At 45.0% G+C, this 23,649-nt stretch overlaps 1 protein-coding gene across 2 annotated transcripts in view; it reads right to left on the bottom strand.

The window, feature by feature from the left end:
• Positions 1-23,649, bottom strand: part of LOC119456052 (cullin-1) — a 52,125-nt gene that overhangs the window by 10,979 nt on the left and 17,497 nt on the right. For both annotated transcript variants that reach the window (XM_049669518.1, XM_049669517.1), the window contains 9 exons: positions 21,048-21,293; positions 20,787-20,942; positions 15,175-15,281; positions 14,036-14,084; positions 10,319-10,450; positions 8,859-8,979; positions 4,587-4,663; positions 4,040-4,174; positions 3,163-3,255 (listed from right to left, as the gene is read on the bottom strand). In XM_049669518.1, coding sequence (XP_049525475.1) covers positions 3,163-3,255; positions 4,040-4,174; positions 4,587-4,663; positions 8,859-8,979; positions 10,319-10,450; positions 14,036-14,084; positions 15,175-15,281; positions 20,787-20,942; positions 21,048-21,293 — 1,116 coding nt within the window. The remainder of the gene's footprint in view (positions 1-3,162; positions 3,256-4,039; positions 4,175-4,586; positions 4,664-8,858; positions 8,980-10,318; positions 10,451-14,035; positions 14,085-15,174; positions 15,282-20,786; positions 20,943-21,047; positions 21,294-23,649) is intronic.

The following is a 23,649-nucleotide window of genomic DNA, read 5'->3' as shown; positions in this document are numbered from 1 at the left end:
ATTCTTGTAGTGAAGTACCTGTTTAATGAAAAATTTAGATTTTTTTCGGAGATAGTGCCTAATAACAGCAATACATTTTGCATAGCTCATAAGTTTCGTAACATCTTTTTCTTAGTAGATACAAGCATGTCTTTACAAAGCTTGTTCAATTTTATTGCACCAATCTTGATTTTAACAATTTCTTTTTTATGATATACATCTCGTTAATAAAACTTATGCGTGAAAAGTGCATTCATTTTGCTTTCTGTTTATGTACTATTACATTAAATATTAAGTACAGTAGTTCCTTCAGCAAAAAACATCTGCCGTAACATAAAAAAACACCTATTTTCCCCATGGTAGGGAAAGAGTTAATTTGTCCGCGTGCGTGGACTTTTTTATGCGACATTTTGAGAAAATATACTGTATTGTATTACGATATTAAAATTTTGCAGCATGTCCGCAACCATTGCCATGCCTAGTGGTAGCCGAGCACGGTCGTCTCAGGCTTCCTATCTTCTCTTCTCAAGGCGGACTTTGCTGCGTTAATGCCACAAATCAAGTAACTCACCCATGTTAATGTCATATATTATTAACAAAGAAACTGAACGCACGTCATGTAATCGCTAGTAAAAAGAAATATTGAGCGTCTTGCTTCGCAAGCCGCCATTTTTGTTTTGATGCCCAGCAGTGTGGCAGTATCAGCTGCCTGGCCGGTCGTCATCCCGCAGCAATTGCTTTTCCATAATTTCTGATGCGATAGGCTTCCATTTACATGCGCTGCTGAAATGTGCATTCATCTCAAACTACCCCTGTGTGCATTTGTTGAGATATGCCTTTCTAAAGAATTGCCTCGTTTACCTGAGATGCGATACGATACGATAGGCTTCGGTTGCATTTGTCTAAACGCATCTAATGCCTCTCCTCGGTGATTGCTACGATGAGGTGTTGCCAAAGAAATATCTGTCAACTCATTTAAGATTCGTAACAATCCCACAGACACAACACCAAGGGGCAGAGGGGTGGAATACATTAGTTTTTCAGACATTTTCACAGTCCTTAGGAAGTCCACAAAAAATCGGACGTTGACTGCAGCACGCATTTATCTTTAAAGCTTGCCCTGAACATACACCCTTTGTGGGATACCACGTGCACTTTATTAATAATAACTTATCTTCAGGCACAGCCCACCAGCAATAGTAAACTTAACAGAGAACAACAAGCAGCACATCGCTCTTAGATAACAGTGACTTTCAAGTGATTTTGCTGTTGCCAATTTCGCCTGCTTCTGAAACTTGTCTGACTTCCAATGGTACAGTCAGTGACCGACAAGCGAGACGTTTTTACACTAACAAAATTTAAGTTTTATAAAACTTGCCATTCATATTATAAAACAACATTCGTAAAATCGTTGAATAAGCCCAAATTTGCAAACATTACGGAAAATATGGGACAGTTGGCAGGTATGAAAGCGCACCTTCAGTTGAGAGCATTCAAAAAGATGCCTAAAGCACTTGGTTAAAAACTTTTGCCCCAGATTCTTTGTGGAGTTCAGGTGAGGAGAGAAACGGTGTGGCCGTCTGTCTTTTTGAGTCAAGCTGGGGTGTCGAATGCAGGAACATTCCAGAATAAGTAAGTGTGGTTGGGACAATGGACATGGCGGGGGTGCATTGTAGCAAGAAAAACTTGAAAAGTACAATGCAACGCCCTCAACATAGAAGCATGCTTTGTCAGGGCAGTGCATAAAGGCTTTCTGGACATGTCAACTCAATGCCATTTAATAATTCAAAGAAACTGCTGCTGTGTGTGAAGCATGGCTTGCTACTACAGTAAAATCTTGTTACAAGAGACGTGGTTACAAGAGACACTTGGTTATAAAAGACATTTGAAAATGGTTTAGTTGGTTTTCCTATATTTGCCATGACATGATTACAACATCGCATACAAGAGACATGATTACAAGAGACACTTTGTTACTAAGGGCAACTTTTTAGGTCCCTGAGTAAGCACTTCACTATTTAGAAAAGACAAAACCCAGACACGCATTTTCCATCCAACCCAGGATGGCAGATCCTGTGGAAAACTGCCTTGAAGATAAAAGCTTGGGCCTGCATCCAAGAGACCGCAGACGTTCCAGAATCTTTCGAGGAGTTTGTGTCTACAGATGTAGACCTCGCATGCTCCGAAGAGCTTACAGATCATGCAATCCTCATGCAAGTAAGTGGTGCATGTGCCCTAGAAGATGAACCAGATGAGGAGGACGATGACGAGGACATTGCAGGGCAGATAGTGTCGGCAGTTGAGGCTGACGAACATCTAAAAGCACTTCAAAGGTATTGTGAGCTTGGAAGGCTTGTATAGGGAAGTGCTTTACCTCCAGAAGTTGGGAAGGAAGCTAATACAATCTGCAGTCACTAAAAAACAAACTACTATGAGTGACTTCTTTAAGCCATCCTGAGCAATTTCCTGTAGATGTGTTCAAACACACTTTGATAGTGATGTATAATAAAGTGATCTAGTCTGACTACTCAGTGTTTTTAGAATTTTTGGGTACAAGAGACCTTGGTTACAAGAGACTGTTTCCCTGGGTCCCTTGAGTGTCTCTTGTAACGAGGTTTTACTGTAATTCCAGGTTTGTAGTCTTTTTCATCTCTCAGCATTTTCCGAGGGACAAGAATTTTATGTGGTAAACATATGCCCCAGCGTTACCGTTGTAGTGCAATGTGACGGCACAGCTACACACTTTAGCACTGCTAACAAAATTTGGAATGCCATGCTTTAGCATACCATGTGGCCCTCTTATTGTAATCTGTGGCTGCATATTCTTATCTGCTGACATGGAAGTTTCTGTGGTGGAGCAAGCCTTACAACCATGTACTTTTCCCAATCAAAAAGTGGCACGCAGCAGGAGGATGTTCCAGCACACACTGGTTTAAACACAGCCATCAACCAGACGTTGCCACAAGAGCTGTTCCTATTTTCTCTTCGGTATTCCTCTGAAGTGTTAACAGTAATATCCGTAACAGTAACCCACTCTCTGCTGGAAGGCAAACATCACCACGTAATATCGTCTTAACACACCCTCTACTGGAAGGCACACATAACCACAACGAAAAGAAACGGGTTTTAACACAAAACTCAAGCACCAAGTAGAAAGAAAGGGTGTTATAGAGTATAACCAACCATTTTGATGCCAGTCCCTTCTTGAAGCTGTTGTACTGTATAAGACACCTCAATGTTGTACTGCAACAGAACAGCCATCTGGAAGGTGGATGCCTGCGAGCAAAACAAAGCCATTACTATATGCTCCAAAGATAAAAGACTAGGCAGCAGGTTCGCTCAATTTCTAAATGATCAGTCACATAATATAGACAACTGCACAAATACGCGCAGAGTGTTTCTGAGCAATGCACATTTACTGCTAGAGCAAGTTTAGCGCATGCTTCTTATGATCTGCTTTTATGTGTGAATTCAGCCACCAGGATTTCTTGGCCACTGCCAGTACCAGTGCACTTTTTGCTCACCAAGTTGGCTGGTGATGGGTAGGGCTTATAGGAAATAAGGATACTCTTGCTACAGCCAGTCCTGCATCACCATTCAGTTCTATTTTCTTCTTCCTCAGGACGTAATGAAAAGTCACTCCATCCCCCAATATTGCATACAAAAATTGACAGACTTGTGCGGCCTTGCATAATCAACACAATATCTAGACAAGCTGTTAGTGTGGCTAACGTTGGTGGGTCATTGTGGTCATTCCTCCTACGCAGCTGTGAAAGTCTTTCCTCCAGTGCAAGAGCAATATCCTTGTAAAAATCAATGCAGAAGAAACAATTGTAGAGTTTTGTATGCAAGAGAGATGGAACCTCTCTGGAGCTCGGAAAGAGATGCACGATTCAATAGTGGGTCATAAAACACAGGGGGATATGACATGCAACCTACAGCTCAATCATTAGGCGCAGGAATTAAGACCTCAAAAAATCATTGCAACAGTGAACACGTTCATTATCTGTGCCAGTAGTTCTAAGCATGTGAACACCTCTCAAAATGTCACCCCCATTACCTGCAATGTGTAACGGTTTCTGTGGAAGCAGTTGGCAATCAGCTCCCCCTTGGACATGTTGTAGAGCCAGTGGAGCTTGCGGCCACTGTGCTGGCTGCTATAGAACATGGTGAAACGCTGGACGCTTCGCTCCAACTGCAAGAGAGGAAGCACTCGGTGACCAGGAAAGAATAATATGGTCCATTTGCACCAGTCAATTTATTTTATGCAATCAATCATGGTTTGAGCATCGTAATGTGCTGCTGCCGTTGACAAAAAAAAATTTTTTTTTTTTTCCTTTTTCTTAGCCACAGGAACGTCAAAAACAACTCTGAATGGCTATAAGACGTCTCAGTGCTCATTCTGTCACCTGAGACGGCATGCGCACGCATGTATAATTAATCTGGAACACTGCTTTGCAGCTCAAAGTGGATTGAGACAACTGTAGAGCAGCGAAGCAATGTGTAAATGCATCAGAAAGCAAAATATTGCTATTGCAAAAAAGCTGACGCTCCCTTCAATTTGCGAGCAAGCTCAATAGATAAATCAGCAACGAGAAACTGCTTACCGCCTGAGGAAGTGCTAATGTGAATGACTGCTGGAATGGCCATGACCCGGAACTCAGAACCTGTATACTGAAGTCCACTGAAACAAATAAACAAGCACAAAACTTTCGAAAAACACACTGAAGCGAATGAGAAAGAACAAAGAAACTGACAGGCACTATAATTCGGCAGACGACAGCCACTCAAAGTCGGCAGATATTGATGTCAAACAAAGTAGTCAAGAATTGACTTTCTTGCAATTCTACCGTCTAATGCATTAAAGTGAAGAGCTCTGACGAAATCTCATCTGCCCTGAAAATATGCCGACCAAGGTTAAAAAATTCTTCAGAGCCCTGATCTCACCAAACTTTTGAACCTTGGTCTGCAGCTCATCTACAGTCGAACCCCACTACAACGAACGCCGCAACAACGGCGTTCATTGTAGTGGCCAAGATTTTACGATTCCCTGTCAGCTGCCCATAGAAATACAAAAAAAAAAAGTCTCTTCATAACGAAGGCGTTTTATTCACTTCGATGGACTTTTCGAGAAGGAAACTGGGAATGAACTGAAATTATAACTGCCGAGTAATCAAATTATAAGGCCCTTCCAAAACTGTGATGATCATATGTCCACTTGAACAAGGTTACAGTAACGAAGCGTAAATTTCTCTTGATAAAAAGGCACACTTATGATCACCGAAGCAGAAAGTGGACGGAAAATAATTTTGCAGCTTTGCTTGAAAGGCGAAGCATCGATTGCGATATCAAATCAGTAGACAGCTATACAAACTAAGGATAGTAGTTTTATCGGCCGTATAAACTTGTAAGCGTTCGCTTACTAACTAATTACCAAGCACGGTGTCACGCACGCACAGGTAACGATCAACACAGTCGTGCTCAATGATCATGGAAACTCGCTGCCAAAACGCTGGAGTGAGGAGGCGCGACAGCAGCAGTGAGCGAATTGACCTTGGCATTGTTTCTTGCCTCAACGAGAACTAAACATCGAAAGCACAGCGTATACGACTCTACTGGCACTAGTTGCACTTTTGTCCAGATCGCTTTGAAGATGAGGCCCACGCAGGCGCACACTTTGTTCACATCGCAGTTCTTTCAAGATACGGCACCCACACGGCCCCCACCAGAGCGGAAAACCTTTGCTTGCCGTGAAGCGCAAGGAATCCAGGCTGCCGGACTTCTGGAAATAACACTTCCGGTAAGCGTACGCTTGCCAAGCTTGCCGAGTGTCATAAATATGCAGTGAAATTGTGATAATTCAAACTGCATCATTGCGGTGATGCATGTGCCGCAAAATGTGTGTTTCGCGATTGGCCAGGCACGCGTGTTGGGTTAGACGTCAGCCGCAATTTATGAAAAATGCTGTAACAGCAGCGCAAATGCATTCTCTCGTGAAGTTGACACTTTATTGACCGCCTACGGTACGTCTTAACCTTTGCCCCCATGCCATCGCGTAGATATCCCAGACGATGGTTTTGGTTTCGTCCTCGGCTTTGCCGTTTGGCGTACATATATACAGTCGCCGACCGATTTTCCGGACTTCGCGGGGACCGAAATATAGTCCGAAAAATTGAACAGTTCGAAAAACTCGTTCACCCTAAAAAAAAAAAAAATTATTAGGCTTAGGGTCGTATAAAAAAATCTCCTAAAATGCCCTGCCTCGGTATACGTAGTAGAACCCCGCTGTTACGTTTTTCACGGGACCGTAAAAAAAAACAAAAAAACTTAAGAGCCGGGAAACAGGAAAAATTGAGAAATGGGAGTAGTGTTGAACTGCACACAATATTATTTTAATTCTTACGTGTGACAAAAAGTAGTTTCGCCCGACAGCGGAAGTATCGATTGCGATGAGCTATACAAAGTAAAAATAGTAGTTTTATCGTCCATATAAACTTGTAAACATTTGCTTATTAACTAATTAACAAACATGGTGTCAGCGCCCACAGGCAAACATGAACACATCACACTCCATGAGCGCGGACACGCGCAGTTAAGCGCCGCTGCAGAAGCGAGCGAAGTGACCTTCGTGCTGTTGTCTATCACTTCAACGCAAACTGAGCGCCGAGAACACGCAGCACGCACAAAGTTACAAGCCGCCAATGCACCTACACTGCGTAGACTCTGCCCCCACGCAGATCGCTTTCAAGATACGGCCCGCACCACCGCGCGCAGTCGCGCACCGTCGCGCAGTATGATGCCAGAGCACAACGCTACCCGCTATCCCCCCCCCCCTCGCTCCCTCGCCGGTGCCTCGAGCGCAACAGAAGGAGGCGCGCTTCCTTCCTGCTTTTCGTTCTTTCGCGCGCGGCGATGGCGTTATCGCCCTTGGACTTTATATGGAACATCTATGAGCCAAAACCAATTTTAGGGCCGCAACGCGTCATAGACACCATCTTTAGATAGCAAATGCGGATCTCAAAGGCCATACTTTTGCTGGCGGAAACCGAAAATACGTAATCAGTGTCGCCCCCGGCACTATAGGCGGCCAATGCCATCGTCAAGCAACCAAGCCAAGCAACATGAAAAGTCAAAATGGCCACTCGGGCCGGCGCGGTATGGCAGTTCGCAACGTATGATGCGGGAACGGTCCCACAGTTGCGACGTAACAGCGGGGTTACCAATGCATTGGGTTCTATGGGAGCTGTGCCGGGACCGGTCAAAAACGTAACAGCTGGGAAAACGCAGCACCCGGGAACATAACAGCGGGGTTCTACTGTACTACACTTTGAGGCGATCAGATTTGCTCGGATTTGCGCAAGACTGACGACATCTCCGCATAGTCGACAAGAGCATCACGCGTTAGTGTAGATCGCCATTGAGATCGAAGAAATGAGCCCCGTTACTTCGCACGTGACTTCTACGATCAGCTCCCGCAGCGCGTCATTCGCTCCGGCCTTCCCATTCGGCAGGACCTTCAATAAAGTTGATTTCGTTCATTCATTCCCATTTTGCGCGTAGCCCAGTGGAGAAGTGTAATCTTGCTAACTGTAACGGCGAGCTGCCGGAGCTGATTGCGGAAATTACGCTTCCCACCACTTGGCTCCCGCAAAGGCACAGGAGGTGGCGCCGATCACACAAATGCAAAGCCGCACATGTCTCCGAGGCGTGCACACCACGTGCAAAATAGCAACCTAACATAAAAAAAAGGAATAATAAAAACCAATTTCGCAAAAAGTGATTATCACGATAGTGCTGTCCCCTAAAGCATTTGGTCAGCTAAGGAAGAGCGGTTATGGCCTCCGAGACTGGAGGATAGGGTGCGCTCTCGTACGTCTCCCAATCTTGGAGGCCGACCGAATTTTCAGAGTCCGAAAAATCGGTCGGCAACTGTACATAGTAATTTCGCATCAACGAAGTTCCACCACAATGAAATTTTTCGTATGTCTCGTGAATTTCGTTGTGGCGGGACTCAAATGTACTGCCAAATTTTCATAACTATACATGACAATAATATCTGTATATTGTCACGAGCGGGCAATCGTACCTTTATGCTTTTGACAGAGGTAAAGGAACCCATTACATCTAACATCGTCGAGGGGCTAATTAACTAATAAAGTATACACCAGTTGATTTTATTGGTTCCTTATGGGCCCACGCAAATGGCCATATAAAATAGGGTTGAAAAGCCTCAGATTCTCTGCTTTATTGCACAGGCACATCAAAGCACGAGTTAGTCCTCACATATTTCTTGCACACTACCAAGCTTCACAGGCATTTACAGTCCAACACTTGGTGCTTAGAGAAGCAGCCCTAGTTCCTTTTGTCGCTGATGAAGCCAATGAGTGAAAATCACACCAAATCCAAGCTGCTAAAGCCTGTAAAGCATGAAGCCAATTGACTTGGCTTATGTAAGCCATGTGCAAAAGCACACCACCCAGACAGCCAGCCAGCGATAGCAGAGCGAAGAACAAGGCTAGCTGGTAAGGCAGTGTAGTAATTGTGCCAAGTAGAAAAAAAAATAAACACACGAAAATGATAGAGAACATGCGTACAAAACAAGTGCAAACGATTAAAAAGACAGGAGTCCGCCAAAGGTGAATGTACTATTGTCAAAGTAGCAACACGAAAATCCTACGAATTTCACCTTTTTTTTCACCTTTGAAGAGTTTTCTGGGTGAATAAATAACGATAGGCTGTGCTTTATATATACCTTGTGCACTCTTTCGATTCTGTCTCCTAAAATTTTACTCAGTGCAGTTATTACGAGGCATGTAATAGCTGCAATGAATGTGTAGCCAAAGATTCTCGTAGCCCCCAAGAGAGTAAGTATGACTTACATCCAAGAGAATCCTCAGTGTTAACCATGTGCTTCCTGAACTGCTCGTTCAGGTCCTTGCTCACTCCAATGTCCTGGAACATGCGCTGAAGTTTCGAGGTGTACTCAAAGCCGCAGGCTTGCTGCAAGTGCACAGACAACACCAGTCATAAACACATGCAACAAGTTGCTCTACCACATGAACACAACTAGAAAGGTATAGCAGGTGGGGGTGCGAAGCTAAATAATACAGCCTACTCCAAGTGATAATCTGCAAAGTGAAGGAAGTTTTGACATAAGAAAAAACTACCATATGGGAGCGGCCCAATCCTGGGCAGCCATGAAAGCTGCCCAGGATTCCCCAGCTGGGAATCAAAACCACAACCTCCCACAGCCAAGGCAGACACTCTACCCCGATTCCTAATGTACCCCCGAACATAACACGCACCCAATTTTCACAAGGTCTAAAGTAAGAAAATAAAAGTGCACCTGAATGTAAGATGTCCCTAATTTATAAAATAAATATATAGCACGCACCCAACATTTGCAATAATGAGCTTTACACAGTGTCAGAAACATTGGCTTCCGTATGTGTCAACGCATACGATGCAGATGCACGTGAAGTCTAGCATAGGGATAATATGTATCTCCGAAAGTGATCTGACCGAGACTACCACGCATTTGACCAAGTACCGATTCAACCAAGAATACCGCTCCAGATCTTATCCAAGCACATAAACCAACAGTCGCCTTCACGAAAACAGGCTCTGCTGCCCTCTTGCAATGGCGATAACGATGCATCGCCTGAGGGATCCACAGTAGGCCGTTGCTAATGCCGCAAATGCAGTTTTGGTTTCGTATCTGTAATACACAGGCAACTTGAGAACCCATTTTCTTGAAAGAAGGTGCATGTTAGATTTGTAAATACAGTCCCATCCATTTAAATGCAGCACAATGGTAAAAAAGGTGCATTTCGATGTCCTCAAATGCACCAAGACCATCGATTATGAGGCATATGGTAGTGGCTGACTCCAGATTAATTTTGACAACTTGGGGTTCATTAAACGCTCCCAAAGCATGGTACATGAGCATTTTTGCCCAATGCAAAGTACAGTTGCAGAAAAAAATTGTTCCACATTGCAGATTTACAGACTATACTTATAGAAATTTAATTATATTTATACTTTTTAATTAAATTTACTAATGGCCTCAAATCTGCATAAATTGAACATAATCCCTAATCTGAAGAAGCTAGCTGCTTGAATGACAGTCAAATTCCACGATTAAAGAAAAAGAGTTAAACAGCAATGGCTTCGCTGAAGTGCTCGATGTGTTTGCAAAAAACAAGACAAGAAAGTTTAATGCATGGTTTGCCATCCGGCAGGTTATTTAAATAAATGCATGCAATCCTTCACAAAGAAGTTGCATAAGTGGCCTGTGGAACTTAATCTATAATCAACTGTTGAATGCACGAAAATTCACCTTGAGCTTGGAGATCATGCTGGCCTCCGCATCATCACTGGCCGACATGTGTTGCACTAGCCGCTTAGCCAACATTTTGCTGTAGAATTTCTGGAACACATCCTTGTCTTCTATGTACTTGAACACTATCATCTGTCAAGGGCAAACAGGGAGAAAGGAACAGCATATGTGGAGATATTCCGCAGCTAAGAAGCGAGGAAAAAAAAAAAAAAAAAGTGGTTCAGAATTGTATATCAAAGTCAAAAGCAAAGATTTAGTACTTGAGAAGACTGTCTCACGTTTTTCACATGCAACTCGATATAACTCACAAATTATCAGATATAACGAAGTAAATATGAAACGTTTCTTGCCATGTATCTACACATAAAGAATGTACACTCAAACCTCATCATAACGAAATGGGATACAATAAAATACTGAATATAATGATGTAAATAAAATTCCCCTTGAAATCCCCATAGTGAACCATACATTCAAACCTAGTTTTAACGTAATGAAATGGTCCTGCTAATGGATATTACAAATTAGATCTGTCTCAGAAACCAAAAAAATACTTGACCATTGCGCGCCAAGTACATTGCTTTCCGCAGGGTTCAGCACTCATTCGCCGTGACAGTCCAAAACTCCCGCGTACCAGTGTCGAATAGACCCGTCGAGGAGCACCTGTCTCTCTGAACGCTGTGTATAGCGTAGCACAAGAACCAGCTCACCGTCGCACTTCTCCACTGACCTCTCTTCTCCCGAGCGTGCCTGGCTACACTACGCACAGCGGTGCAAAAGACTAGTGCATTTACTTCCACACTGCATACTTCTATACTGCACGCCTACCTGCGTGGCGCGCCACTCAGGCAGGAGCACAGAGCATGGTCTACGAGATCTCCCCAGCACAATCTCGGGGTTGCACCATGCTGCACAGCTACGTGAGGCGGTGCAAAAGATTAGTGCATTCACTTCTCCATTTCCCTGAGGCGCACCGAGCAGGCCGGCGCAGCTGGGCCTGGCCTCCGAGATCTCCCTGGCACAATCTCGGGGGACACGTCCAGGCTGTGCCTGTGCCCTGCCTGCGCAAGCGGCAGCACGGCTACACGCGGTGGTGCGAAAGGTTGATGCATTCACTTCTCTCTCTCTCTCTCCCTGAGGCACACCACGCAGGCTAGCAGCTGGGCATGGCCTCAGAGATTGCATTGGCACCCGTGCAATCTGGGAGGCCACGAGCCAGCAGAGCCAAGCTGGTGCAGCCAAGTTTGCTTGCCTCCTCGATCACACAGCGAAGCACTGTGTTGTGTGCCATACACTGCTCAACCTCGATGAGCCAAGTGGAAAGCGGAAGCAAAGGGCCATAACATAGGAACAGATGGCAGCTAGCTAAATGCTGTCGTGTCAGGTGCTAAGTCTAGTGTTACACACACTGAAGATTCTTTCGTTGTTTTGTTCTAATTTCATCACATGCATGGCCATGTAGCAGTTCCGCAGGCCGCAAAGCCGTCATCTTATTTCCATGTTTACAATACAATTCTTCACCCTATTGGGCATATAATAGCAATAAATGGCAATAATGAAGTAATTTCCGCTCCCTCTTCACCTTCATTATGTCAAGGGTTCGAGTTGTATTCGTAAAGATGTGTCGGATGCGACTTAATTATGACAAGGTTTAACTGTGCAATGAAAGCTCGTCAATACAAAGTTCACAGAACTTAAGAGAAAATTGACAATGAAAACAAGAAATGATTGCTGCAATAGCATGCCTTAATTGAAGGGGTCCTGAACCGCCTCTCGGATTTGGTGAAAAACAGTCCACGGATAGCATATGCTGCTGTGAACATCTCAGACAAATTTCGCAATCGTGCGCTGCGAGTAGAGCTCACAAGCGGAGTGCAAAGCCACCTTTTTCTCAAACGCTTTCTTTTCAACAGAAGCCTGCTCCTCACTCTTTTCGGGTTGCTTTATTTCATAATATAGCATATTCCCACACGCGCGCGGCTGCTATTAGCCAATAGCTGACATCAATCAAGAAATATGTCTGAATCAGTGTGCTTCTTTGTACTGCTACTGCGTATATTTATTGACGCAATTTAATAAACAGGCTGAAGTAAGCGGAAATCAGCTTTCAAATTTCGATAATAAGTTACATACTTCCGGAAGAAGTAGACTATCGCCTGCTCATGCTCTGCCGCAGCTGCCCCGCGTAGGAATTAAAACTTTGGCCACCCTGCTTATCGGTCTCATAGTCGTCAGGTCTCACTAATTTCGACTTGTTTTGAACACTCAACCAGTTGCAAACTATGGGAAACTTGAGGTCAAACCACATGCACGCTGGCAAGCATGTGCTCACTCCTGGCCACCCCTGGTTAGACACCTTGGCAGACTTCGCTACGGATTGAGCTATTGATAGCACTTCAAAATGCACAAGTTGGATGTGGCTACTATTCGTCGGTCAAGCTGGTGCAGGTCAAGGCCGGTCCACACCACGTACCACGGCCAGACTGGAGCATATGAGTGCGAGTACGCATTTAAGCACTGTCCTGCAGACATCAAACGCTGCGTAAATGCACTACAGTTGCATGTAGCTGTGACCAGCTACATGGTACATGGCATAGATACCGTGGCCGCCATGGGGTGCCGCGACAAGTCCGCTTGTAGAGCGAACCACGACTCACTGATGACAACCACGTTTGGCGCCAAAATCAGAAGTAGTGGCATCTATACGAACATCCAAAATAAAATTTGAACTGCATGCCATGGTGAGGTTCAGTAGGCTAAGCGTTGTGAGCACGCTCCGCTCCGCCGTAGCCTTCACAGTCCAAGGCATTTAAGAAAGAACAGGAGCACCGCGAATGAGATCATATACGACCTTTTGATTGTCAATAACTCCGCTTCTGCTGAACACATTCAAGTACTTTTTGTGGCAAAGTATTTAGAAAAATAGTCCATTTTAACTTTAAATGCATTTCTCGACTTTGATAAAAAGCAGTTCAAAGCCCCTTTGGGATAAAGGAGGGGACACGTGGTTGCCAGGAGCAGAGTTGCAAGTAATATGTGTAGCAAATCGCTATTTCCATCATCTTGTGCAAATGATCAACCCTTGCAGCCTGTTGGGAAGGCTGAGATGAAACTATTACTACTATAGAACAGCAAGGGATTCTTGATTCTTTTCACTGTGCGGTTCCAGCAGCAGCTTGACATGCATGTCTTCGCCCAAGTAAATGTGCTTCTCACGATCGACCACACTTATTGGTTGCTTTGCAGTAGTCAGCGACTCAGCCAAGCAACGCGATTATCAATCACTTTAGTCCGAGAATTTACCATGCATGATACACTTCAACCACCTTTAATCGTTTTTGCAGACAGTTTCTATATAATACCTGTCACACCTTGAGTACAATCAGTGGGGGAGGGGGGGAGGAACTATTGCTGCTTTGTGAACCAATTGTTCCACTTGAGCCTTGTGTTGTGCACATGCAATGCCAGGTGTAGTACAAAACACGAGAGGGTGTGGGGGCGTACAAACACAAAGAGTTCTCTCTCTGTTGCTTTCGAGGCATGGATAATTGCAATATGTACTAGGCTGCAACAGTCCGGTGGGATGCTACCGCCACATTTGCTTACACATCTTAGGCACTCGCTAGCTACTTTCCAGGGCGAGCGCAAATTTAACCGATGCACAGCCAGATTCTACACTGCCCAAATAAGGTACATACAATTCTCTTTCAAACTCACCACTTGATTAAGAGTATCCTCAAGTTCTGATTCTTCTGGGTTTTTAGAGCTGCAAGACAAATTTGAAGTGATTAGCTCACAGATACACACACAAGAAAAGCACACCATCTGTGGCACCTAGCCATCAATCCTGTAAGCACTGTACATAAGTTTCCGATGCCACTTATTCTCACATATTTCCATTGCTATCTTATGCTACTTTTCTGTTGTGTAGCCCCTCATGAAACCTGTCATTTGATGGATCGACTATCAGAGGAGCAAATGACAGATTTCCTGCAGAGATAGTGGTATAGGATTGATTGCGGGCTTATTGTAAATTGAATTATCTTTTTACAGTACAGATCTCACACAGTCAAGGAAAGAAACAAACATGAAAGGGCCTTGGAAATCTGTTAGCCTTATGAGACATGAATATAGTGTTATAGCGGAGCGGGTTTACGGGCCAATGGAACAAGCGGGCGAGCGGAGACGGCAGTGAAGCACTGCACGAAAGGAAGAGATTTAGCTCGGCAATCTCTCGCTCAGTTGAGCTGAGTGCTTTGCTGCGCCATCTGTCGAACAAGGTTGGAGTTAGTGCGACCTAGCAGCCAAACGCTCGCTTCAGGTTCTCGATCGCGGTCATCCACTTCAAATCATCGCCAAACGGCCTCGTTGCTGAAACCACTCGCAGAATACAGAGGTCCTCTTCAGTGGTGAAACACCTCCAAGGCATTTTTGCCTGCCAGCACCGCTTTGAAGATGACACCAACGGCATGCCACTGCTGTTCGTGCTGATGGTCGCCGTGTTTGTTTCACAAAAACGCTGGTCTGCTGCGCACGCTCCCCTGGGGTTTTCTCTCCGCTGGGGAGAGAAAACCAGCAGAGCGAGCTGCCTGCTCTGTAAACACGCTGGCCGCCCCAGCGTACCACACGTGCGCAGTGGTGACTCCGCTCACCCACTGGGCCCACTGGCCCGTAAACCCACTCCAGCTATAACTCTCTAATCTTTACACAACGGATCTGAATGAAGGCCCCTAACTTTTTGACTCATCACAGCATTTCTCTACGGAGTTCATTTTAGTGAAAGCCTACTGCACTCCAGAAATATCTCCAACCTCCCAATCTTCATTGAACTTATTACTGTCAACATGAAAATGTACCTCTTTTTCAGCAGAATGTCGCAGTACTTTGCCAGCAGTTCAGGAGATTTACTAGATGAGTTGGCAAGCCTTGTGACAGCATTGTTGTTGATGAACTTACCACATGCCTGGACACAAACACAAGCCGTTAGAGTGCAAGGCATGCATAGTAAATGACATTAGACAATATCAAGGCTCCAACACTGCTTTTTCACTTGTATAACAGAAACCAGAAATTAAAAAGTGGAAAATAAGCTGCAAGTGATGGTCGTTCACAATGACGAACACTGCTCTGGTGAAATCGTTTTGGTTAAATCTTTCTAAATTTTATTATGAGAATGCACACTCAAGACGTGACAAGGTGCCGCCTTTCTAAGACTTCTAGACTTCTAGAATGAATATTTGTTTAAGAACAAACTAAGCAATTATTTGTCCCTGAGTCACCTAAAACCACAAAAAAAAAAAAAACACATGACATCTATGTGTGTGCCAATGGCGCAAATTATTTCTAGTGCACCTAAAAGCTTTGTGGGCAACATACCTAATATGGCCAGCAGAGGAGAGACTTTAGGTATGAAAACACACGCATTGTCACGAGTTGCAAGCTACAAAGGCAGCGCCGAAAGCTCCTCGGCTTCATTGTGCATCAGCAGAAGTTTAACATCAGAGGCAACCATCACGCTTTTATAAACTATATTTTTGGCACGGCATCGCTCAGCACTGAGGTTTCCTAAAATTACTATGTGCAAATTACTATGTACAGACTGAAACAACAACTCCAAATTTGTACTCAAACCATAACAGTACATCGTATTTTCCCTGAGTGACACCCAGTGATAAGCTGAACAGACATTTATTGTGGCTGAACAGACAAGTGGCACAGCACAAGGCAATTTCAGTGCTATCTAGTCAGATATGTGTTGGCCACTGCTGCAGTGAAGGTGAAAAAAATTCAAAGTTCTTGAAAGGGTATGAACAGAATATGGAGTAGGTACAGTCAACCACATAAGCTTACAGGCATGGGATTTGCGAAAAAAAAAAAAAAAAGAATTCATGCGATGCCTAGGCATGCAGCCTCAAACTACAAAAGTTTTAGTCTGTAGTAGTTTTTGTGACGTACACAGTGATCCATTAAATTAAATTCACGCTTTAACAGAGCAAAAATTCCCATTTGTCGCGGAACCTCAGTCCCAAAAACTTTAGTGAACCGCTGTACATATTAAGGGGAGACACCCCACTTTTTTTTTTATTTTTTATTTATGGCCACAATTTGATCAAACTTCCATCACTTCAGTATTTTGACATGCTGATTTCAAATATGCAATTGGTTTTTGCATGCAACAAGTACTTTTCAAAATATAAGCAATTCATGTTTTTTTGTATGGACTAATTTGGAGGTAACTTCTCTCTACAATGCTGGCTGTTATGAAGGAGACTGGCACATCAAAATGATGTTGAATGATCAGAGGTTGCAGTGCTACAAGAATGAATGTTCTAAACTGATTTATGCCGAAATTACAGCATGTCAAACTTTTGTAAGCAGAAGGCATTAGTAAAACCCTGGAGAAATTATAACTTTTTCAAAATTTCTGTAATGATATTTGTTCATATTTTAGGCCCACTTCATTCCCAGTTTGTCGACCTTTCTGACAAAAAAAGAATTATTGCGATAAGATAAGTAGAACCAGAGATATCGTCACTCCAAAACTACACTACCATCAAAAATGTCGTTTTGAGAAAACGAGGAAAAACATTTCACGACATGTTTGTGGTGATTACGGCAAATGCTTGAACACTAAATTGATCTGGGATGATACAGGGGTCCAACCAGGCAAGAAATAATGTTTTTCACAAATTTGGACCAAAATTAGAGCATGTCAAAATTTTCAAAGTAAAAGCTAATGCAACTGCCAGGAAAAATTATTATTTTTAGAAATTTTCTGTATTAATACTTATTCATATTTTAGGCCTACTTCACTCGCCAATTCACTACCTTTCAGACAAAAAAAGAATTACTGCGATAGGATAAGTACAACTGGAGATATTGTTGCTCCAAGACCATGACACCATCAGAAATGCTGCTATGAGAAAACGGACAAAAATATTTGCGTTTATTGACAGATATATCACCAATATCTCTCAAAATGAACCAGGGGAGTAGTCAGGATGCATGCTGTCGTGGTGCTTTTTCTTGACTGCCTTAGCAAGGCCAAGTGATGCTGCCCTTTTTTTGGAAGAACTTGTGCTACGCCGCAAGTCCTTTTCTTTTGCCCTGCTGGACCCAGTGGGTGTTATATTCATGTCCAGCTGTGTTAGCACTGCTGCTGCTGCATACTCGTTGCCGGCATTAAAACGCAGCACAGCTTCTGCAACAGCTGCCTGTACTGCAACTAGAGACCAGTGCTGCTCTTTTGCTAGCAGGCTCCAGATTACAGAGTGCAGAGACTCGTTCGAATTCTGAGTCCTTCCCCTTAGGCACCTCTGCAGCAGGCTCTTTTCTGACAAGCGCTGGTACACTGGCAAAAGAGCTGCAGCCACATCACTAGGCAAATTATACTTGTGCCTAGGCTCTGGCTCCCCTTTGGCCTTTGCTGCATTGTGGGGGCACCAAGACTGCTCACCAGCCGGGCACAGGGCGTGGTTTGGGCAACTGTCAGTGGAAGTCACATGATAAAAAGTTGCCATCACTGCACGGCTCATGGCTTCCACATCACCAACATGCGATTTTAGGGCTCGGCCATAGTAGATAGCCAACCTGTCGACCAGCTCAGCTGTCAATCTCCCCTTGCCACCGAGGCTTCGTTTGCCTTCACCCTTGTGTTTCTGTAATAAGTTGCGGAGTGCAGTGCCCATGCGTTTTCTGACATGGTTAACGCAATCCTCTTTTTCTACTTCAATGTATCCGTAAACTTTTGCCTCTCTAATTGCATTGTATGTGCGGCTGTCACCGTCACACAACATGGTGGTATAACGAAGGTTATGTCGCTGAAGCGACCTCTCAAACAAGATTTTGCCTGCTTCTACTTCCATCTGGCCAGACTTGCAGCTTGTGTTTTTCTGGCACTGGTGGCTCAACTTCCAAAGGTCATAGCCCTCACTGTCTGGCTTAGGACCATTCTCGCACCCCAAACAAAAGTTGGACATCACATGATAATCGAGCACATATCCAGTGAAGAGCTCCACAACAGTTCCAACACCAATATGTGAGGAATGTCCCCTTGTCAACCAAGTTCCGTCGTAGCACACGGCAATGTTCTTTTTGTGTCCAAAACAAATGTCATCATACAGTTCAGTGACTTCTTTCGCGCACCGAGTCATAACGGTCGCGGCAGCTCGGGTGGCAGCAGGCTCTAGCGTCTTCTTCAGGTGGCGCTGAAACGTTTTATTGTGGAGCCCCCGGCGCGAAAGCCCCATCGACGCGAAGATGTCGTTCATGGCTGTTTGGCCATTTCCACTGCTGAGCATTGCACGTGTGGCTAACATGTTAATCTCAAATGGATTACATGTCTTTTCACCATCAACTCTGCGCGAATTCCATTGCGCCGCAACTTCACCACAATTCTCGCACAACACGACCAGTTTCTTGGCGAGGCCGTAGTCACGGTCGCCCGTGACTAGTTTCGCACACCCTCCGCATACCTTGCACTGCAGGGCAGCGAGCAGCACATTCAGAAGGTTCAGGTCAACAATCGCGTATAAAGCAGCATTGTCCACGGCTGAGGCCGATGACGCGTCACTTGCATCAGTGAAAACAGCAGTCTTTCGCGCTGTTGCCGGCGTCGACTCGAGTCTATCAAGCGTGACTTGATCACGGGCACTCACTTGAGCTATTTCGCTGCTCGTGACAGTTCTAGCGTCAACTCTCACACGGCCGGTATCGGCGCGAAGGATGCCGTCGTTCTGCAGATCGGTATCACCAGCGTCGCCGCGAGCCGCAACTATCACACGGCCGGAGTCGGTGCCAAGGAAGCCGTCGTTCTGTAGATCGCTATCACCAGCGTCGCCGCGTGCCGCAACTATCACACGGCCGGAGTCGGCGCGAAGGATGCCGTCATACTGCAGATCGCTATCACCTGCATCGCCACGAGCCGCAACTATCACACGGCCGGGGGCGGCGCGTAGGAAGCCGTCGTTCTGCAGATCGCTATCACCAGCGTCGCCGCGAGTTGCTTGCTGACCCGTTGTAGAGCCGCGCGAGGTTGTGCCCTTATTTAGCGGACTGCCGTTGTCGGATACCCCAGCACCACGAGTCACTTGCGCATCGGTTGCAGGGCCGCGCGATGTCGAACCGCTATCACCTCCATCGCCGTTGTCGGGTGTCTTAGCGACGAGGGTCGCTTGCTGATCCGTTGCAGTGTCCCGCGATGTCGTGCCCTTAGCGCGTTTCTTATTTTTCGCTCGCTTTCGGCCGAACTGATACACAGTGTGGAACTTTTTCGGTCCTCCAGGCATGTTCGTCGTAGCGCGGTCGCAACCAAAGGCAAAATGGCGCCTCTACCAGCCAGATTTTTCAATCCAGTGCCCTAAGCCAATAAGGTGACGCCATCTTAACCACGTGATCCCAACTGGCCAATGACGACTTTCTATGGGCACTTTTTTTTTTCGTTTTATTTGTGAAGGCGGCGACAACAGGGTTGCTTACCGAGTGATAAAAAGAAGCCAAACGCACAAGCTTTCCAACGATACCAAAATGGCCGCGGTGGAGCGAGCCGTTCGCGAGTTACAGGCAGCCGAAATAAGTGCGATTTGTCCACAATTTAAAGGTCTGTGGGTGTGCCAACGAATCTTTGAATTGCTGTTACGCCGTAAATACGTGGTATATTTTAATAAAAAGTTGCAGGCAGGTGCGGGATGGTAGTAGGAACACAGAAATTACAATTCTGAAAACTCGATTTTTGGGCAAATTTTCGGCTCCTAAGAGCCGTGTCTCCCCTTAATTGTAGCAGAATATAGACAGTGCACTTTAACGGGAGTGGCATAAGAAGGAAACAAAAGTAACACACACACACACAATTGCTGTTATCAGATGTGTAACAGATTTAAACCATTTAGACTAGGGCTAGGCAATTAATCGATTAAAGCTTTAATCACGACTAACTTCTTGATCGCAATTAACCGGTTAAGCTCACATGACGAAAACCAGAAGCACCTGCATTGATGCCCCCTGCTTCTCTTGCTGGGCAAGGGAGGGAACGAGTTCTGACAGCACCCAAACATGCACACCGAGTCTACGCTTAGTTTATTAGATGAAAATAAACCAAATGTTTAGTTTCATCTTTGTGTATGCAGCATTCTTTCTTAGCTATAAAAAGGGGAGATAACTAGAGGCATCTTATGTGCATGTACTTATCGAGGCGCCTATAAGATTGAATGTCCATTTGCACAGGCTGTAGCTCAAGTAATAATAAAGGCTGTTCAAAGTGTAAGTATCGTGACAAATCACAAGCTTTTTTTTTTCGATCTCGTTATGTACATACCCAATTAATTTATTATTTATCGATTAAGAGCTAGCATTCATTAGGTTATTATTACTCTATGCCCAGCCCTAATCCAGACAGACTCCATGCCAACACATGCAACCCCAATTGTACCAGACTGTAGGCACCCGACAACCAGGCAGGCATGGCACTAACCTTGTCAAGAGAAGCAACAAAGCCCACGTCATTTGCAAAGGCAGTGAGCACGAGTGCGTTGTACTTGCGATGCACCTGCAGCAAGGTGGCCACGTACAGCTTGGGGTCCTGGGCGGCTGCCTCGCCTAGCCGCTCCACGGCAGACAGGCCCTGGGCCTACATTGCATCACACCGGTACCATGTCAGAAACTGCAATGCTCATGAGATCCGTTGAAACATTCCTACGACAAGACGTATGCAATAATCCAATGTGTCACCTACCTGTATGTGCTCCTCAAGCAGAGTGCGTAGTTCACCAAGCCCGTCAACAATACGTGACACAAGCTGGAACATTCGTCCGAGATCCTCGTCCTTGTCATCACTGAGCAGGTTCTTGAACTCTGCATAGAAGATCTCCAGGTGCTTTTCTATCAGCACCTTTTCGCATGTCTTCGCAAGCGCCTCCAGCGTTGTCTCATGCAGGTACAGATGTACTCGCCGCTGCTCCTCGCTCAGACGCTGCTCCGCCTGTCAAAACAACGAAGAATATAGAGCAAATTCAAAATTAGCATTCAGCTCAGAAGGGAGTGTAAGAACTGCTGCACAAACGCTAACCAATAAATTTTATTGTAACAGTAATCACAGTATAACGAATTCGATAGTTCCACGAAAAGTGGTTGTTATATATGGACTTGCCCTTCAAAAGGCTAAAAAATTAACCACACTGAAGCTGTTGTCAGCAGTTACAATTCAGCACTACTTTGGTCCTAAAACCAGATTTTCAGTGTCATTTTTGTTCCCAGTGCGTTCCCGCACCTAGCTGCAAACTTCCATTAGAAACGTCCATCTAAACGAAATGCGGCGCCGTGTAGCTCTTTCAAAACGGCACCCGGTTCTGATCAACTGTCACTTCAAAACTGCAATCGCAGCCAGCATTTTTTATTCGAGAGCATATGGTATATTTTACTATACTAGCAGGACAAAACGAGTGACGCTGTCGTGCCATCCGACATCGGACCGGTGCATGCTCCGTGCCATGCTGAACGCAGCATACCTATGGCCTGCCTCCGCCCTGGAAGCGTGCCTTGAAAAGGCGTGACCACGCGTGACCTTTTTCGCGGCTTCCGAAATCCGTGCGAGGCGGTCACTCACTCATCTCAAAGGCCGTATCATCGTCACGGTTGGACTGGAGCGGGCGCACGCTGCCGTGCGCCTAGTTTGGTCGTGCTTCCATGCTTTGACCCTTCGCGTGTGCCCTATTTTTAACGTGACCACGTTTGAAGCGTTCAATGTAGCAGTACCGCAAATTAAGAAACTTTCGTTATATCTGGAAGCAGTTTCCATAGGGAGAGTTGGAAAACCGTAAGTGCACTGAAATGTGGTCATAACCGATAGCTCATATCTGGGATCGCTATAAGTGGGTTTGACTGTATACAGACGCTCGCAGCACGTTCAAACCGCCGCCGCCGTATGTCCCAAGGTCAACAGCATGTGCGTGGACCACTTGCTAGCTGTGAGTGCTGCCCAGTTTGTTTGGCTGCAAAAATGACAGAGCCAAGTGGATGAACTGTCATGCTCTACTCAATCGACTTAGAAGCAGGATAAGAGCAGCGTTCTGCCTTCCAGCTGATGGCATAAGCGTTGTGTGCACAGACCGTAGCGTGTCTGTTGAGCAGCTGTCTACATACGCTCTATGCTTATAAGCTGGTCTAGCTAAGTGGAATGGGCCCTAAACATCAAGCTAAAGCTACCTAATCCTTTCTATGGGTGCTGAGAACCGCCAGCAGCTTTCCGTCATTCTCATCTCGGGCACTATAGAGGTGGAATGCCTGTAACGCTGTTAGTAGCACTACTCATCTTGCACTCTTGCCACCTGCTACGCAGCTGGAGTTGCCTCATGTGCTGCATCGTGCCAATATATCACGCCCACATGTTGTTAGAACACTGCTAGAAGAGCTTAAGCGCAACATAAAACCTTGCTAACACTGTCAATGCTTCACCTTTGAGGCGAAACATCCACTCTTTTTTTTTAGAAAGCACGCGCAGTTAACAACTCATTAGCACTCTGACTCAGCAGGGATAATCTAAGCATCCAGAATTCAGGAGTGAAAAAGAATACATTTACTTGAAATCAAACCCAATTTTTCAAGCGGCCAACACACCCGTCAATGAGTTACTCTACTGCCTACACACATGCCAACAGGTACCCTGCATTTCATCTAGTGTAATGCCAACACTGCGGACACAAAGACATGTCAGCGCCTGCACAAAATATGCACCCTGTAGAAACATTGCACTAATTATGCCCACTTTCCACTAGCTGAATCATCACAGTCTTGATTGTTCTTTCAGAGTCTGAAGACTGTACACTGCAAACTATGGGCCACATACATAACATGGAAAAGTCAGCCACATGGATTAGCTAAGCATGGCTAGTTTCTCAGGGCAGCAATTGTTTTTTTTAGAATTTGCAGTGTCGCTGAACTGGTATCATATATGCTGACTGTATATATATGATTTTTCTTAGAGGAATCTATCACAAGAAAATATCAACACCATTTCATGCTTGCATAAATTTTACACGCATAAATTTCCACGATTACACGATAAAGGTATGGAACAAACAGCATTGCAAACATACCCACTGCACAATACATAACCCCTAGCATTTATGGAGGAAAGCACAGCCGTGTCGGATTTTTTCAGTAGCCACTAAATGCTGGCATCTGCTGGTTGCTAGGTAATATTGATATCCTCAGGGGCAACTGAACAAGTTTACATTCCATGTCACCACCCATTACATCTTCCAATTATCACCTATCCACACCTCACTCTGCACTTTTTGAAGAATTGTCTGGCCACCAGCGCAATGTGGTGGCCCAAG

This window comes from Dermacentor silvarum, chromosome 6, assembly GCF_013339745.2.
Source record: "Dermacentor silvarum isolate Dsil-2018 chromosome 6, BIME_Dsil_1.4, whole genome shotgun sequence".
Classification (NCBI taxonomy): Eukaryota; Metazoa; Arthropoda; class Arachnida; order Ixodida; family Ixodidae; genus Dermacentor; species Dermacentor silvarum.
This window is presented reverse-complemented; position numbering and strand designations above follow the sequence as displayed.